At 36.4% G+C, this 19,167-nt stretch overlaps 1 protein-coding gene across 1 annotated transcript in view; it reads right to left on the reverse strand.

The window, feature by feature from the left end:
- The window catches only part of LOC150096624 (CD109 antigen-like), a 930,782-nt gene that overhangs the window by 441,910 nt on the left and 469,705 nt on the right, over window positions 1-19,167 (reverse strand). The window contains exon 20 of the mRNA XM_090407963.1: window positions 15,250-15,363. Within this exon, the coding sequence (XP_090264089.1) occupies window positions 15,250-15,363 (114 nt within the window). The remainder of the gene's footprint in view (window positions 1-15,249; window positions 15,364-19,167) is intronic.

Consider the following 19,167-nt stretch of genomic DNA (forward strand, 5'->3'; position numbering starts at 1 on the left):
CTCGAGCATCAAATTATAGGCCTATCTGTGTGTTAGATGTTGTGGTTAAGGTGCTGGAGAGTCTGGTGAGAAACAGGATTCAGATCTGTGTTGACAACAATGGTATAATCTTTGATGGACAGCATGGATTTGCTAAAGGGAGGTCATGTTTTAGTAATCTACTTATTTATTACAATAAGGTGAAGGCTTCATTGGACAGAGGAGATGGATATATGTTCCATCTTACCATGTGGTAATCTATCAAGATTACCACATGATAAGTTGATAGTCAAACTAGAATGGATGGGGTTGGATATTAGATTAGTGAATTGGATAGTTGTGTATAGGGGAGCAATATCCTGGAAGGGGAAAGTCCCTATTCATTGATGAAGATCAAAATCTTCACCAGTATCATAACCTACATGTTAATGATATTGACGAAGATTTCGATGGGAATATTCAGTTGTTTGCAGATGATGCAAAGTTGAGACAAACTATGAAGAGTAAAGATGTTGTGACCTTACAAGAAGGCTTGAATAGATTGACTGAATGGGCACAGGAATGGAGATACCAGTTTAATGCTGCAAAATGTAAGGTTTTAAAATTTGGGAAAATTTTAAAATTTTGGGAAAACAAAAATGGGATGTAGAATTTACACTTGGCGGGGATATATTGTTGGAGGTGGAGGAAAGAAGAGATCTTGGGATGATGAGTGGATAATGATTTAAAATATCCACTATCACCTTAGGTGCCCAAATTGTGAGGACAACACAAGGAATTCTAGGAATGATTCAGAGGACACTAACTTGTAGAAGTAAGGAGATTCCTGTATCATTGTATAAGGCCTTGATTAGGCCACATATTAACTACCGTGCACAGATTTGGTTACCTGGTTTTCAAAAGGCTGAAAAAATATTGATGATGGTGGGAAAAGGTCCAGAGGCAATTGAGTAAGACAGTGGGAGATCAGGGGAGAACAAGAGATCATTCCTGAAAGCTATATATGGAGGGTATAAGCAACAGATTTTTTGCATGGAGAGTTGGGAATGATTGGAATGTCTTGCTTGAGAATGTGGAGTCTGCAAAGAATTTGAATCTGTTTAAAACAAGGTATGATGAGCTGTGTATAACAAATGGACCTCCTAGATGAGTCTTTGTCTCCATTGGGTCTTAGGATAATAATAATAACTTCTTTTTAACAGTATTAAATTTTTGTCACTAATTCATACCATATTAGTGGATAATACATATTAAGTAAAGAGGACCCGAACACTTTTTTCACCACTACAGGAAAATTAAACCTCACAGATCCTCGCCTTACTTCAGATAACATCTGCATGTTCCACTGTATATACATACATGGAATCAGATAAGTAATATCATAACCAATCTTATACATCAAAATGCTAAAATGTGAGATTAGCAAAACACTGAACTGCCATCAATCAATGGTATAACATCTTTTTCAAGAAAAAAAGAAGAAGAAACCAGGAAGAAAGAGGATGTCTGGGGAAAAGAAACCATTACTTGAATCAATCTTCATTACAAAATTATAAAGCTATATCACATGAAATGAAATGTCAGTGGACCGATGGTGCAGAATCACATTAAATAGGTGCTATATTTAGATATCAGTCAGTGGATCGCAACTTGAAAGTTTACCATCACATAAACATTTCAATTAAAAACATGCATGATGCATACTTAAAATGCAGAAATGCGGAATTCAGATCAGAGGAGCACTGCATTTTTTCTGGATGACATGAAGTTTTAACTTGCATGATTTGATGGAATTCAGTTAGATGTAGAATTAAATGTAAAAAGTAGCCTAATGAAGCTGTTTACCTAGACTGAAGAATACAGTTAAATTTCCTCATTCCCAGATGTCATGGATTACATTTTGAGTAAAGGGTTGGTCAGTTCTTCTTCCTTTTTTCTCTACATCTTTGATGCATTGTTTGAGACAGATTTCTCCAAGTTGATTTGTCTGTCCAACATGGCAGATGCTGCATTCACAGAAAATTTTTATATATGCCCAGTTGTATGAGAGGATAGTAAAGCTGTTTTTGCAATTATAAGATCATGGACACTTTTTTTTGTAGTGGTGTGAAGGCGATTTTTTAAGCTCTATTGCGTGAGTATTTTTGCTGTTGCTGTTTTATCTGTAATATTTTTAATGTAGGACAAAGAAACCATACCTTCATAGTTGTCTTGCTCCTGTAAACTTGCTGGAATATGTAATAGTCTATTTAGGATGTTACTGATCATTTTAAGAAATGTAGTCTTTTTTTGAAATACTTCTATGAGATATGTTATTTCTTGTTGCCTTTTCTTGTCATCACTGGATATTGTGTATGCTCAGTCTCAGTCTTTTAATGATTCTTCGTTTTTTGGTAGTATGATGACATGACATAGCTTTTGATTATCTTCTGGTGTGCAACTTTTTCTATAGACTTCAAATGTAAGTTGGTTCACAAATGAAATAAGAACATGTAACCTGTTTCTTTTGACTTCCACTGTGAACTGGATTTTGTGGTTTAGCTGTTTAGAAAGTCTGTGAAACTGTGAGGGAATTCTTTGAAGTCTGGCCAGATGATGAAGATGTCATCCATGTTTCTAAGCCATAGTCTGGGTTTTGTGTGGTAAAGAGAGCTGTTTATTCAAATGACGCCTCAAATATTTGCAAAATGTGGGGAAATCGATGCTCCATTGGCTAAGCCGTCTGTTTATTCACAGTAAAGGTCTGTTTGTCCAGACAATGTCTGAACAGTTGGACAACATCAGGTGGAAAAATATCTTCTAACATGAGTATGGTGTTTTTTCTTGACATGTTGGTAAACAGGCTTGTGATGTCAAAACTTGCCATGATATCAGCTTAAATGAACAATGCCAATTGCCTTGAACCAATTGTAACACACAGCCCAATATCCCATGGAAAATTCAATTCCTTTGACATTCTGTCCTATATCATCCTCCACCAACCAAAGATGAACTAATTATCACCAAAAACTCATTACCCTTATTCCTGAAACTTTTGTTTTTCAGTTCATATATGCTGATACATATATGAACTGAAATATTTCCTTAAATTCACATATTGTAAAAATTGTTCTCGTTCAAATTCGAGATATAGGAAATTATATTTAGTATTTTTATTCATTCCTATTTTAACACTCACCTGCCTGAATGATGCTTGCACACACTCATTTGCATACCCCCCCCCCACTCTCCACCACCAGATCTAGTTATCCAGATTTTGCACTCTCAAACTCTCACTGAAAACACCTTCTCTGGACACCTGACTCAAAACACCATTCAGATTTCCTCCTATCAGACATATAGAAGTCCTTTCATATGTAAGTCACATATAAATATTCACTATATACATCTGGAAACTATTCTTTCTGCACTACCTATGCATTGCATTGTAATCGTTGCACTTCTAAATTTGCTCCTATCAAACCTTGGCAACAAACAACTCTGCATGCAAAAAAACCTGCTTCTCACTCCCCTGCTCACACCCTCCTTATAGTAGATAAGGTTCTAAAATTTAGAGGACACATTGGCAAAACTGCGATAACCACACAATGAATTCTGGAAATGATGTGGAGGACACTGATTTGTAGAAGTAAGGAAATTTTTGTTCCATTTTATAAGGCTCTGATAGGCCACACATGAACTACTCTGTACAGATTTGATCACCTGGTTTTCAAAAGGATGAAGAGATGTCGGTAAAGGTCCAGGCATGACTAACTAAGATAGTTTTTGATTTCTGGAATGTCAAATATGAGGAAAGGTTGAGAAGATGCCATTTACAGAGTCTAGTGGATAGGAGAAAGAGGGATGATATGATAGAGACATACAAGTTAGTAAAGAATTGTTATAGGATCGATGTTGAAGAGGTTTTACAGAAAATGGTAGGAGATAAGGAGAGAATCAGAGTTCATCTGTGGAAACTATATGAGGAGAGTGAGGAGGGATTGAGAAGCAGGCTTTTTGCATGCAGAGTTGTGAATGATTAGAATGCCTTGCCTGAGAGGGTGGTGTCTGCAGAGAATTTGAGTGTTTAAGGTGCAGCATAATGAGCTGTGTGTGTGTAAGACAAAAGGACCTCCTAGATGAGTCTGACTCCATGGGGGTCTTAGGGTAATAATAAAAACCATAACTTTTTTTTTCAATGTGCAGTAACTGTTTTCCAATCTTCTGTCATTCCATCCTTGTTATCTTTCCAATTATTCATATCCACAAAAACAATCTTGTTCTTTTATTATTATTATTATTAATTTGTGGAGATACAGCAATCTCTCAATTAATGTGCCTCTGATTAGTGCATCATTTTTTTCTATATCCAAATTCAATTAGTGCACCTAAATATATCTTCAAAATAAATGCTCCAGATTTAAAAATTTTCTATCTATACATTTTTTATGGCTGACTATTTTAAAAAATCACTCACCAGGATGAAATAATTTAGTTACTGATTTAAAACATTTTATAAAGTTATATTTTAATGGCATACTACACTATTTCCATGTACACTATGTTCCAAATTTACCACCAAAATTTATGTCGTCTGCTAATTAGATAGCATTTTGATGATCATATCTCATGTCTCCTTTGCAATTGTTTTCCTTACTTCTTTTTTTTTATTTTAAAGTATTTTACCAACCTTTCATCATTAGTAAAAGAATTAGTGAGCAAAAAAGTAAAACTGTGAAAATGATTCAAAAAGTAATCTCATTGGAAGAAAAACTTCAAATAATAAAGAAAAACGAACAAGGCAAGTCCAGAGCAAAGACAGGACAAGAACACAAAAATTGCTGAATCACCTATAAGAGCAATTTTAAGAGTTGCTGAGTACAAAAAGAAAGGTAAGGCTGCTTCATGTTCATCATGCATGCACTCGAAATCAAAGTGATATAATGACTAAATTAGAGAGACTTATTTCTACATGGATAGAAGATTGTAATCGAAAATGGATCCTGCTAAGCACTGACCTTATTAAATCAAAAGCATTAAATCTCTTTGCAATCATGAAAGAATTTATCAATGATGGAAAAGATGAAGAATTCCATGACAGTGCTGGGTGGTGTGAACATTTCAAAAAGAGAGCCTACATAATGTTCTAATTACAGGCGAAGCTGCAAGTGCACATAAGGAGGTGACTGCAAATTATCCAGAGATTTTGAAGAAAATTGTGAAAGAAGGGAACTATTGTAACCAACAAATATTTAATGTCGATGAAACCAGCCTTTTTTTAGAAGCGAATGCCTTTCAAATCAGAGAAATCTCAGCCTGGTTATAAAGTTGCCAAGTTGAATGAAATTACTGCTAGCAATATGTGAGCCATTTGGAAGCACATTCTTCCACATTGTGCAAATGACTTTAGAGGCTTTTCAAATGAATCTAAGTTAATTAAATCTCATTCTGAGAAACTGAGTGATTCCGACCTGCTAAATTTAGATGCACAGTAGGAAGATCCTGAAGAATATGAAGAAAATTTAATCACTGACAAGCCCAAAGAGATTTCACAGAAACAATTTGAAAATATTTTTCATACAATTGAAGTTTTTAAGCAGCAATGCTTAGAGACTGACCCTGATGAAGAGAGAAGCAGTAAAATTTGCAAAGTAGTAGAAGAGGTAATAGGGCCATACTCTCAGTTGTATGAAAAAAAAAAACAGAATGCCTGCAAAACTACATTAGCTCAATTCTTTGTTAAGAAATAGAAAGTAGAATAATAAATTTATTGTCTTTCAGCTTCATAGTTTTCATTCAACTAGGCCCTGATTATACCCTAATTCTTTTATAAAAAAAATTAAGGATCAAAAAAGAAATTAGAGGAATGAATTATACTTTTCCTATAGGTTATTATATTCAATTAGTGTTTTTGATTAATGCGTCTGTTTTAAAGAATGCATTAGGTGCAGTAATTGAGGGATTGCTGTATTATACTTAGGAAACAGGTTGATCAACCAAATTCCCCGTATGGGCTCAACATTAAAAAAAAAATTCACAGATTGCTTACACTAATTGAACACTGCAGTATATATTACTTTTTATTATTATTATTATTATTCAGGCCTCCATGGAGTGAAAAGACTCATCGTGGGAGGTCCGTCCTAGGAAACACAAAGTCTATCATATCACTCCTTAAACTCATTGACCGTTCTCACTCTCAGCACTCTATCAGGCAATGCATTCCATGGTTCAACCACCCTATATGCAAAGAAATCACTCCTCACCCTCTTGCACAGTTTCCTTTCGTAACTTCCAGGGATGGCTTCTTGTCATCACTCCTTCCTGCTGTCAACCAAGCAAAAGAACTCCCCAGTGACAACCCTGTAACCACCTCTTAACAGTTTAAAAGTCTCAATCATATCACCTTCTTTTATCTCCACCAAACTCTGCAGTCCACATTCCCTCAGCCAATCCTCATAACTAACATGGTCCAGTCCTGAAACCATCTTTGTTATCTGCCTTTGTACCCTTTCCACAGTTAACTTATCCCCTTTAAATCCTGGGGACCAAATCTGAGAACAATAGTCTAAGTGTGGTGAGATCAGAGACTTATACAATGGAATGATAACCCTTTTATTTCTGCAGGTCAGCGTCCTTCTCATTATTGCAGCAATCCTCTGTGTTACCTTCACCACCTTTGCAATATGTCCTCTAAATTTCAGGTTCCTATCAATCATCAACCCCAGATCCTGTCTCCCCTACTTCCTCCAGTATAGCTCCTCCAATAGACTATGCAGCGCCCCATTGGTGTGTCCCAAACCTCAAGACCTTACATTTTGCTGCATTAACCCAACATCTCCATTCATATGCCCATATTCAAATCCTCTTGCAGGGCAACCACATCTGCACTATTACTAATCACCCTTCCCACATTCACATCATCCGGAAACAACTGAATATCCCCCTGCAATCCACTGACAATGCCATTGATATAAAGGTTAAACAATATAGGTCCTAGTACTGAGCCCTGTGTAACCCCCACTTGTAACCCTCTCCCTCCTTGAAACTGCCCCATCATACACAACTCTCTCATACCATCGGTCAGCCAATCCTGAATCCAGTTGACCAACCTGACATCCAAACGCATGTGCTGCAACTTACATATCAGCTTTTCATGTGACACCCTGTCAAATGCCTTTGCTAAATCCAAGAAAATGGAGGTATATGCCTTTCCCTCATCTACTGCTCTCATAACTTTATTATAAAAGGCTAGCATATTACTAAAACAAGAGTGCCCCTTTACAAATCCATGTTGACTCTCAGAGATAAAATTACCCTCATCTCCCCAACACTGTACATAGTCAATCACTAATTTCTCAAAGATCTTAACAACTACTGATGACACACAGACTGGCCTATAATTAGACACTTCCAGTCTGCTTCCACCCTATGCAATGGCACTATCTTACTTCCATCCATTCTCTGGGCACCTTTCCCATAACCAGACTTTCAGTGAAAAGCCAGGTCAAAGGAGCTGTCAGTTTTTTAGCACATATTCTCAAAACTTGTGGTGAAATACCATCCAGTCCCACAGCTGTACTGACATCCAGAGTACTCAGTATTTGGAACACACACTCCTCCTGCACCTCTAAACCTCGAACCTGCCCTATCCCTGTAGTATTAAATTTCGCTCCTCCAGGACAAAATACTCCAATAAAGTGTTCATTGAACAATTCCACTATGTCCTCTGCATCAGTCACTCTATTCTCATTTTTATTCCACAATGTCATTCTTCCACAATCATTTCTCCTCCTACTGGTCACAGAGCTAAAAAATTCCTTAGGATTTTCTTTGGATTTTAGGGCTAATCTCTTCTCATATTCTAGTTTTGTCTTCTTTACCATACTCTCCTGGCCTATGTCTTACATTCTTCATGCATCTGCTCTTCACCTGTTTCCTTATATCTCTTCCATATCCTCTTTTTTGCATTCAGTTGTTGTTTAATATTGTTTGACATCCACTTTACTCCAAATTGTGTCCACTTCTTCACTTGTGGAATACAAATTACTATTGCTGCTAACAAATATTCCCCCACAATTTCCCAATCACTAATCATATCCCGACCCTCCAATTCCTCCCTCCATGAAACTTCCCCAAGTTGACGTCTAAGACTATTATAATCACCTGTCTTATAATTCCACATAAGTTCCCGTCTTTGACACTCCTACAAGTCTATTCATCTTCTAAGACATTTGTCCTGCAAGAATTCTACAAATTCCATTGCTACATGCAACTTCCTCTTCCCAGTTTACATTGCAGTAGTTAAAATCTCTCATAACAACCATTCGTCTTGCACTTGCCAAGCTCCACTGTTTAAACATCTCCTGGTCCTCACCCTCTGTGTGCCTTGGTTTGTAGCAACATCCTGCTAAATATCCTGTCTTTCCCACCTCTACCTCACACTATATGCTTATATGCTAAAATCATTAAGGTCACTGCCTTCCAAAGCCTCCACTCTTAGAGGACATAAGTCGTCACTAATCGTAAGTAGTACTCCACCACCACCACACTTTCCCTTCCTATCCTGCCACTTCTATTCCTTTAAATAACAGAAATCCAATTTTTCTTAAATCCTAAGTCCTAGTACTCTGAAATCATTTTACAGCATGCTTTACCAGAAAAGTTGACAATAAAAGGTCTTCTGAATACACCAGATCTGTATTATATCTAACCTTTAATGTCTTAAGTTTCTTGAAATGTTTGACAAAACTTAATATAACATTCCAGAAAGATCTCAATATTAATTTGGCTGAGAACGAATAATGTACTATTTAACAATGTACCATTATAAGAAATGGCATATTTAATTCAGTAACAGGTTTTGAATATACCAAAATGGTGTCCTGAGATTTATATTATTCCATTCATTTTTAAGGTAGTTTCTATCTTGACATAAATGCATTATTTATTTATTTTTCTGTTGTGTGTCTTTGTGTCACTGAATTTGAAAATGTAGTTATAATCTAAGGTAAGGAAAGTTATTTGTGAATGTGAAACTGATCTTTTCTTCTTCTGCAGCTTCTCCCACTCAAGTGGGGTCACTGTTGATGATGATTCTCCTCCACATCCTCCTATCTTGGACTGTCACTACATCCAAGTTCTTCATCCTGAAGTCCTCTTCAACCAGCTCCCTCCATCTCTTCTTTGGCCACCAATGCCTCCTCCTTCCTTGCATATCCATCTGCATGACCCTTCTTCCCACATATTCATCCTCCCTCCTCATCACATGACCAAACCATCTGAACCTTGCCTCCTGTATCTTTGCTCCTAAGTTCGTAACTTTCGATGTTCCCCTCACATAGTCATTTCTCAGACGATCCTTTCTGGTCACAAAGCACATCCACCTAAGCATTCTCATCTCTGCTACTTCCATCCTGCTGATGTTATTTTTCCTCAGGGCCACAGTTTCTATAACATACGTCATAGCTGGCCTCACTACTGTCCTGATAATATATTGAATCTATGACAATTTTCATTATGCAGAGGCGACTTTAAATGAGATCATTATACAATCTTCTGAGATCAGAATTAAATGTGTCAATTAAATTATAAAATTACATCAGTAAGTGTAAGCAATTAATACCTTTGAAAACTCTGTTTTGATAGTGTACAGTATAAACAGTCTTTTTTTTATTAATTTAATACAATTACTTTGAATTATGCAAAATTAATAATAAAAAAAGAGAGTATGCTATATCTACCCTATATATATATATATATATATATATATATATAAAATGATAAGCCTTTTTATGTCACATTTTTTGAAAAGTTTTGAAACTTAGGGGCTACCCTGAGTCAAGTCTTCAAAATTCAAAGTCATCAGAATTCAAGGAGAACCAGCCTACCAATCCAGAACTCGAGGGGGTAGCCCCCATAGTACTCTATAAATGAAAAAAAAAAAAAGGCTTCCAACCACTATTATTATTATTCAGGCCTCCATGGAGTCAAGAGACTCATCGTGGAAGTTCCTTCCTAAGAAACACAAAGTCTATCAGGACTCATCAAGGGGAGGTCACTCCCCTGAGAAACACAAAGTCTATCATACCACTCCTTAAACTCATTGACCGATCTCTTTGACCTGAATAATAATAATAATATTATTATTATTTAGGCCTCCAATGAGTTAAAAGACTCATTGCGGGAGGTCCTTCGTGGGAAACACAAATCTATCAAGACATATTGTGGGAGGTTCCTCCTAGGAAACACAAAGTCTATCATACCACTCCTTGAACTCATTGACTGTTCTTGCTCTCATCACTCAATCAGCTAATGCATTCCATGGTTCAATCACCCTTCATGCAAAGAAACCCACTCCTCACCCTCTTGCAAACAGTTTCCTTTCATAACTTCCAGGGATGGCCTCTTGTCATCAATCCTTCTCCTTCCTGCTGTTCAACCAAGTTAAAGAACTACCCAATGTCAGCCCTGTAACCACCTTTGGTGAATAGTTTAGTTCCTATCTGCCAAACTCTGCAGTCCACAATCCCTCAGCTGATTCTCATAACTAACATGGTACAGTCCTGAAACCATCTTTGTTATCCACCTTTGTACCCTTTTCCACAGTTAATTTATCCCCTTCAAATCCTGGGGACCAAATCTGAGAACAATAGTACAAGTGTGGTCTGATCAGAAACTTAAACAATGGAATGATAACCCTTTTATCTCTGCAGGTCAGTGTCCTTCTCATTATTGCAGCAATCCTCTGTGTTACCTTCACCAGCTTTGCAATATGTCCCCTAAATTTCAGGTTTCTATCAAACATCAACCCCAGATCTCTTGTCTCTCCTATCCAGTATATCCAGTATAACTCCTCCCATAGATGTTTTACAAACCTCAAGACCTTACATTTTGCTGCATTAAACCAATCCCCCCCATTCATTTGCCCACCTATCTAGCTTATTATTATTATTATTATTCAGGCCTCCACGGAGTCAAAAGATAAAAAAGTCCATGGATAAAATTGAATTTCATATTGAAAAGAATAACATGTAAGAAAGTTTCAAAGCGAATAAAAGTTGAGCAGCTCTGAGATGTGAACTGTAGACTAAAATACACAAAGATTATTGAAGACAAAATGAAAGAGTTTGAGAACAGGAATAAAACCCTGGAGATTCAGTGGCAAGCCTTGAAGAAAACCTTGATTGATTCAGCCAGAGAGGCATGTGGTGAGGTTGTCTGCAAGGATAGAAAAATCAGAACTCCATGATGGACACAGGAAGTTAAAGAGGCAGTGAAGGAAAAGAAGAAGGCATATCAAACATTCCTGGAAAATAAGTCAGCTTGTGCTCTTAGAGAATACAGAGACAAATGTAAGAAAGCTAAACACTGTGTAAAACTAACTAAACAAAAGTCATGGGAGGACTTTGGCAAGAACATAGAAAATAAATATCAAGAAGGTGGCAAAATATTCTGGAGGTTGTTGAAGAAGCTTAGGAATAGAGGAAAGAGTGCTGTAAAAGGAGTTAGAGATGATAAAGGTGACATGAAAACGGGAGAAAAAGATATCCTTGAAGTATGGAGTAATTACTTTGAAAAACTGCTAAATGAAACAAGCAGTGATGACAGCACAGTGATAAAAAACACTGACCAGGCATGCAGTCAGGAATACATATCCATACTTGAAGTAGAAAAAGCCATCAGAGGATTAAAATGTGGAAAGGCAGCAGGGGTAGATGATATTCGACCAGAAATGCTCAAGTATGGAGGTATAAAAGTCTTACAGTGGCTGCACTGCATAGACTGAGAAGGCCCAGACAGAGGGATGAATTCCCAATGATTGCAGCAGAGTTCTCATAGTACCCATATATAAAAATGGAAATAAAACTGAATGTGAGAATTACAGAGGTATTTCCCTACTGAGTGTTCCTGGTAAGATATATGCAAGTATACTTGAGAAACGGCTGAGAAGAATTGTAGAAGAAAAGCTTGGTGAAGAACAAGCTGGATTCAGGCCAAATAGAAGCTGTCAGGATCAGATCTTCATTTTATGACAAATAGTGGAGAAATCATGGGAATATAACAAAGATCTCTATTTGAGTTTTGTAGATCTGGAAAAGGCATATGATAAGGTGCCAAGAGAGAAGCTATTCAATACGCTACAGTTATATGGTGTCAATGGGGCATTATATCAAGCAACACTTAGTCTTTATTTGAGTTGTAAGTCAGCAGTTAGAATTGAAGGAAGTACAGGAAGATGGTTTAATGTTAAATCTGGTGTGAGACAAGGATGTACATTATCCCCTCTGTTATTCGTTATTTATATGGATCACATTATGAAGGAAAGTGGTATTAAACATGATATCAAAATTGGTGATGTTAATGTCAGCTCTTTGCTTTATGAGGACGATGTTATACTTATCAATAAATCTGCTACGAGTCTGCAAGATTCCTTGCCTAAAGTGAATAACTGTTGTAATAGATATGGTATGAAGGTCATTGTCAGCATCCAGGAATGCGTTAGCAGAGCTAATCTCAGGTGGTATGGTCATTTAAACAGAATGGGCAAGGAAAGATTGGCAAAACAGGTGTTCACTGTTGGCAGGAAAACAACCCAGAGGAAGACCAAGATATAGGTGGATTGATATGGTACAAAGTGTCTTAGAGGAAAGAAATATAAGATCTGATAATATTGGAGTCTTGACAAGTAACAGACTGATCTGGAGGAAAATTGTAGATAGGAAGTTAGTAATGATGTCAATTTGTCATGTAGTACTATCATATCCTGTACACCCCTTGAGGGTACATGGCAGGAATTTGATCATGATTATGATGGAGTCAAAAGACTCATTGTGGGAGGTCCTTCCTAGGAAAAACAAAGTCTATCATGCCACTCCTTAAATTCATTGACCATTCTCGCTCTCACCACTCCATCAAGCAATGCATTCCATGGTTCAACCACCCTCCATGCAAAGAAACCACTCCTCACCCTCTTGCAAACAGTTTCCTTTCGTAACTTCCAGGGATGGCCTCATCACTCCTTCCCGCTGTTCAACCAAGCAAAAGAACACCCCAGTGTCAACCCTGTAACCACCTCTCAACAGTTTAAAAGTCTCAATCATATCACCTCTCCTTCTATCCACCAAACTCTGCAGTCCACATTCCCTCAGCTGATCCTCATAACTAACATGGTCCAGTCCTGAAACCATCTTTGTTATCTACCTTTGTACCCTTCCCACAGTTAACTTATCCCCTTTAAATCCTGGGGACCAAATCTGAGAACAATAGTCTAAGCGTGGTGTGATCAGAGACTTATACAATGGAATGATAACCCTTTTATTTCTGCAGGTCAGTGTCCTTCTCATTATTGCAGCAATCCTATGTGTTACCTTCACCATCTTTGCATTGTGTCCCCTAAATTTCAGCTTCTATCAATCATCAATCCCAGATATCTTGTCTCCCCTACATCCTCCAGTATAACTCCTCCCATTGAGTATGCAGCGTCCCATCGATGTTTCCCAAACCTCAAGACCTTATATTTTGCTGAATTAAACCGACTCCCATTCATTTGCTCATCTATCTAGCTTATTCAAATCCTCTTGTAGGGCAACCACATCTGCACTATTACTAATCACCCTTCCCACATTCACATCATCCGGAAACAACTGAATATCCCCCTGCAATCCACTGACAATGTCATTGATATAAAGGTTAAACAATATAAGTCCCAGTACTGAGCCCTGTGGGACCCCAATTGTAACCCTCTGCCTCCTGGAAACTGTCCCACCATACACAACTCTCTGATACCGATCGAACAGCCAATCCTGAATCCCGTTGACCAATCTGACATCCAGACCCATGTGCTGCAACCTGAATATCAGCTTATCATGTGGCACCCTGTCAAATGCTTTCGCTAAGTCTAAGAAAATGGCAGTATATGCCTTTCCCTCATCTAATGCTCTTGTAACTTTATTATAAAAGGCTAGCATATTGCTAAAGCAAGAGCGCCCCTTCACAAATCCATGTTGACTCTTACGGATAAACCTCACTCATCTGCCCAATGCTGTATACGGTCCCTCACTACTTTCTTCATGATCTTAACTACTGAAGACACACGCAAATTGGCCTATAATTAGACACTTCCAGTCTGCTACCACACTTATGCAATGGCACTATCTTACCTTACTTCCATTCCATGGGCATCTTTCCCACAGCCAGACTTTCATTGAAAAGCCAGGTCAAAGGCACTGTCAGTTCCCTAGCACATTCTCTCAAAACTCATGGTGAAATACCATCCAGTCCCACAGCTTTACTGACATCCAGAGTACTCAGTATTTGAAACACACTCTCCTCCTGTATCTCTAAACCTCGAACCTGCTCTATCCCTCTAGTATTAAAACTGACTCCTCCAGGATGAAATACTCCAATAAAGTGTTCATTGAACAATTCCACTATGTCCTCTGCATCAGTCACTCTATTCCCATTTTTATTCCACAATGTCATTCTTCCACAATCATTTCTCCTCCTACTGGTCACAGAGCTAAAAAATTTCCTAGGATTTTCTTTGGATTTTAGGGCCAATCTCTTCTCATATTCCAGTTTTGCCTTCTTTACCATACTAGTCACTCTCCTGGCCTGTGTCTTATATTCTTCATGCATCTTCTCTTCACCTGTCTCCTTATATCTCTTCCATAGCCTCTTTTTCGCATGCAATTCCTGCTTAATATTGTTTGTCATCCAATTTACTCTAAATGGTGTCCTCTTCTTCACTCGTGGTACAACTTACCATTGCTGCTAACAAATATTCTTTCACAATTTCATAAGCACTAATGATATCACAGCCTTCCAATTCCTCCCTCGATGAAACTTCCCCAAGTTGACATCTTAGACTATTATAATCACCTGCCTTATAATTCTACATACGTTCCCGTCTCTTTGATACTCCTGCATGTCTATTAATTTTCCAAGTCAAAACCATATTCAAATCCTCTTGCAGGGCTAGCACATCTGCACTATTACTAATAATCCTTCCCAGCTTCGCATCATCCGCAAACAACTGAATATCCCCTTGCAATCCTCTGAAAATGTCATTACTCTGATAGGCACCACTGAATCCATTATTCTGAAAATAAAAACAAGTTTTATAAAAAATTTATAGTGGTTGGAAAAAACTAGTGACTTTATAAAACAGTGAAGACCCACTTACGGGAAAAAATATGAGAAACTTTGATTTCTATACATAAAGTAAACAATTCTGCAATACTTAATGATACAAGAAAGAATAGAATTAATAATCTGTTTTTTACTTACTTGAATTGATTTTTTATTATAATTAAATACAACAACTTGGATGGCAAGTGACTCTCCCATTAATACTGCATAAGGAAGACTCATAGTGATGAAAAACGGCCGGAAAGTTGTAACCTGTAAAATAAATTGAAGGTAACTAATTATCATATACCAATATAATAATTTGTACTTTCACAAAATGTGATGTTTGCAGAGTAGCACATTCATAAAGTAAAGTCACTCAACTAAATACTGGATAATAAAGTAATTAACACCTTGCATTCAAAATATAATAGATGCACACTAGAAATGACTACTGAACTCAACTTTACACCTAAATCTGATGAATTTGTGAGAATGCATAGGATATATTTGCATGAGTGCATAAACAAACAAATAATATATACCAGGCTAAAATCTCCCTGCACTGGAATTCCTAGAACTACTGTATAAGAGATTATAATTTTAAACTTATGATAACATGAAAACTGTTTCAAATGAAATAATTTTTCAAAAGTTTTTAAAATAAAAGCCATCTTTCATATAAACTACAATATTTTTCTTCACAGTGATGATTTCATAAACACGAGTGGAATAAACTTGATGAATAATTTGTATGCATATATACGTATTAGTTGTGTATATATAATTTCTGTATGTATTTTAATACCATGAAGTGTTATCATGAACTTGGTAAATAAGTTATAACAAAATATATCCTCAAGTTTAGTTTATTCTTGGGGATATATTTTGTTAAACCCCTGTCTGTGGTTTTCTTTATTCTATTCAATGGATGAACTCATTATTATTATTATTACAATTTCATTATTATGAGCAACACATCATCGACGAGTTACAAGCATCATTACATGTGGTCTTCATTAGCTAATACAATTTTCATCATCCTGCACTTTAAAACTCATTTATTGTTTCTCTTCTTAAAATATATCTATCACTTCTACACACTCACCATTTATAAATAAAAAATCTCCTTCTCTTTGTTCCTTTTGCTATGCAACTTACAAAGATAGCTCCTCATTTGCCCCCACCCCCCATGCATCTCTCTCTCTTCTACACTTGGGTATGCAAATTGCATTCTCTAACACTACTTCATTGACTCTTCTCTAGATTCTTTTCAAAATCTCTTTAATGCTTCAACAATGCTTCCAGGCGATCAAATCTGCATACAGCAGTAGCCCAACTATAGCATAATCAAGATTTCCTTTATCTGTCCATGTCATTTATATTCCTTATCATAGCCATAATGTATTGCCATCACAATTCTTTCAATATCTTCTAAATTTCAGTTCCCTGTCCAAATTCATCCCAGGTTTTTAAATAATTATAATAGCAGAATTAACTCACGTAAAATATTATTTATTAATATAATTTTCTCCTGAGTAATCACAGGCATCTTTAGTACAAAGCTGATAGAACAATAACTGACAGTTCCAAATTCGCCACCTAAGTAACTAATGTAAGATAACTAAAAAAGGTCATTAAATTTCCTAACTTATTAAAAAATAATATTAAAAATAATAAAATTAAAAAATAAAAAAAATAAAAATAAATAATTAAATAAAATAATATTTGCATATATATATATATACACACACACACACACACACACACACACATGAACATATGTATATATATTCATATGAAGGAAATTCTTGTTGTAGTAATTCAATGCTGTCAGATAAAGGAACATTAGTAAATAATAAAACAACATCTAAACTAATCATAATATCCGAAGCCTTCAAATGAAGATCTGAAATTTTATATTTGAAATCCAAAGTATTTTTTACATAAGTAGCAGTTCTTCTACTTGAAGAAGTGAGTAAATTTGATAAAAATTTTCGAATTTTGTAAGTGGGACAACCTATACAGTCTACAACTGGTTTTAATGGAATACCTGGCTTATGAACTTTTGGGAAATCATACAATCTAGGTGGATGACCAAAGAAGGTTTTAAGTATTTTCTTTTTGATTTTCATCCAATGTAGACACATTATCTATAAGAGAATTAAGTCTTTTCAATTGACTACTGGTAGGATCCGATATGAGGACCTGTAAGTAAAGACAGGTCCTCACCTCACAGTCTTTTCAATTGACTACTGGTCGGATACGATGTGAGGACCTGTAAGTAGAATACCTCGGAGTAATAGAGATTTTTCTCTCAAATTCTCTTCTATCTTGAAGAAATGTCAAGGTTGAAGTAATGTAGAGCTTATAAATTTTACCTAAACAAGTTGCCACAAGGTGCTTTGACCTTATTAAATAAAAATCTCAGGATGAGAGTAAGATACAGAAAGTTTTTACCATGGGTATATACTATGTTAAAGATACCAAGCAATTTTATAAGCTAGGTTTTAATCCTTTTTCCCAAGTAAGCAAACAGACAAGCAAGTCAAGTTTGAGCCTGAACATAGTTCAAGTCTGAGGCAACTCGTGGTAAAGGTGGAGTAATAAGGCACCCTGTGGCAACTTGTTTAGGTAAAATTTATAAGCTCTGCATTACTTCAACCTTGGCATTTTTTGCGTCTGGCTCCCACTGACGAGACCTCAATAAAGGTCGAAACCGGTCTGGGTAGTGGCCCTTGCCTTTAATGCATAACATCATATATCTCCGCAAGGGGATGTGCTTTGCATTAGGAGAAAATAGTAAGGAAAGTGATCAGAGCTTACGCCACCTTTACCACAAGTTGCCTCATACCTGAACTATGTTCAGGAGCAAACTTGACTTACTTGTCTGTTTGCTTACTTGGGAAAAAGGATTAAAACTAAGCTCATAAAATTGCTTGGTACCTTTAACATAGAATATACCCAAAGGTAAAAAACTTTCACCTGCTACTTATATAAAAATCCTTTCGATTTCAAAAATAAAATTTCATATCTTCATTTGAACGTTTCGGATATTATGATTAGTTTAGATGTTTCATTATTTACTAATGTTCCTTTATCTGACAGCATTGAACTACTAAAACAAGAATTTCCTTCAGACATTGTTGAGATATTTGATTTTGCAATACATGCTGGTTATTTTTCCTTTAAAAACAAGTTATATCAAGAAATCAAAGGAACAGCAATGGACAATCCTCTTTATCCTGCTGTCACCAATTTCTTTATGGTCATTTTGAACAACGTATTTTTGACAACATTTCACTTAGACCTACTCATTGGTTCAGATATGCAGGTGATATTTTTGCTATCTGGAATCTCTTCTCATGAATTACAACAGTTTCTCTCTAGATTAAATGAACTTCATCCAAGGATCAAATTCACCCTAGAGTAAGAAGTAAATAAACAGTTAGCCTTTTTAGATCTTTTAATTCTTTGCCAACCAGATGGTAGCCTACATTTCTCTGATTTTAGGAAGAAGTCTCATACAGGCCATTATATCCATGCTGAATCTTATCACCATCCAAGTCAAAAGGCTGGAATTATTAAAACACTGGTTCATCGGGCCCACTCCTTATGTTCTTCAAATGAGTTATTACAGAAAGAATTGGAACATTTTTTTTCAACTTTTTTATCTAATGGCTATAAGAATTCTTTCATCAAAAGAGCTTTTAGCAGTTTTGGTATCGCTACCTCTTCAAATACAGAAGAAATAGTCATCATCATCAAATTCCTGCCATGTACCCTCAAGGGGTGTACAGGATATGACAGTACTACATGAAAAAATTACATCATTACTAACTTCCTATCTACAATTTTCCTCCAAATCAGTCTGTTACTTGTCAAGACTCCAACATTATCAGATCTTATATTTCTATCGTCTAAGGCACTTTGTACCGTATCAATCCACCTATATCTTGGTCTTCCTCTGGGTCGTTTTCCTGCCAACCTGGCAGAAAACACTTGTTTTGCTAATTTTTCCTCTCCCATTCTATTTAAGTGACCATACCACCTGAGATTAGCTCTGCTAACGCATTC

Source organism: Typopeltis vanoorti, chromosome 18, assembly GCF_054136105.1.
Source record: "Typopeltis vanoorti isolate ZY-2024b chromosome 18, IOZ_Tvanoo_1.0, whole genome shotgun sequence".
Classification (NCBI taxonomy): Eukaryota; Metazoa; Arthropoda; class Arachnida; order Uropygi; family Thelyphonidae; genus Typopeltis; species Typopeltis vanoorti.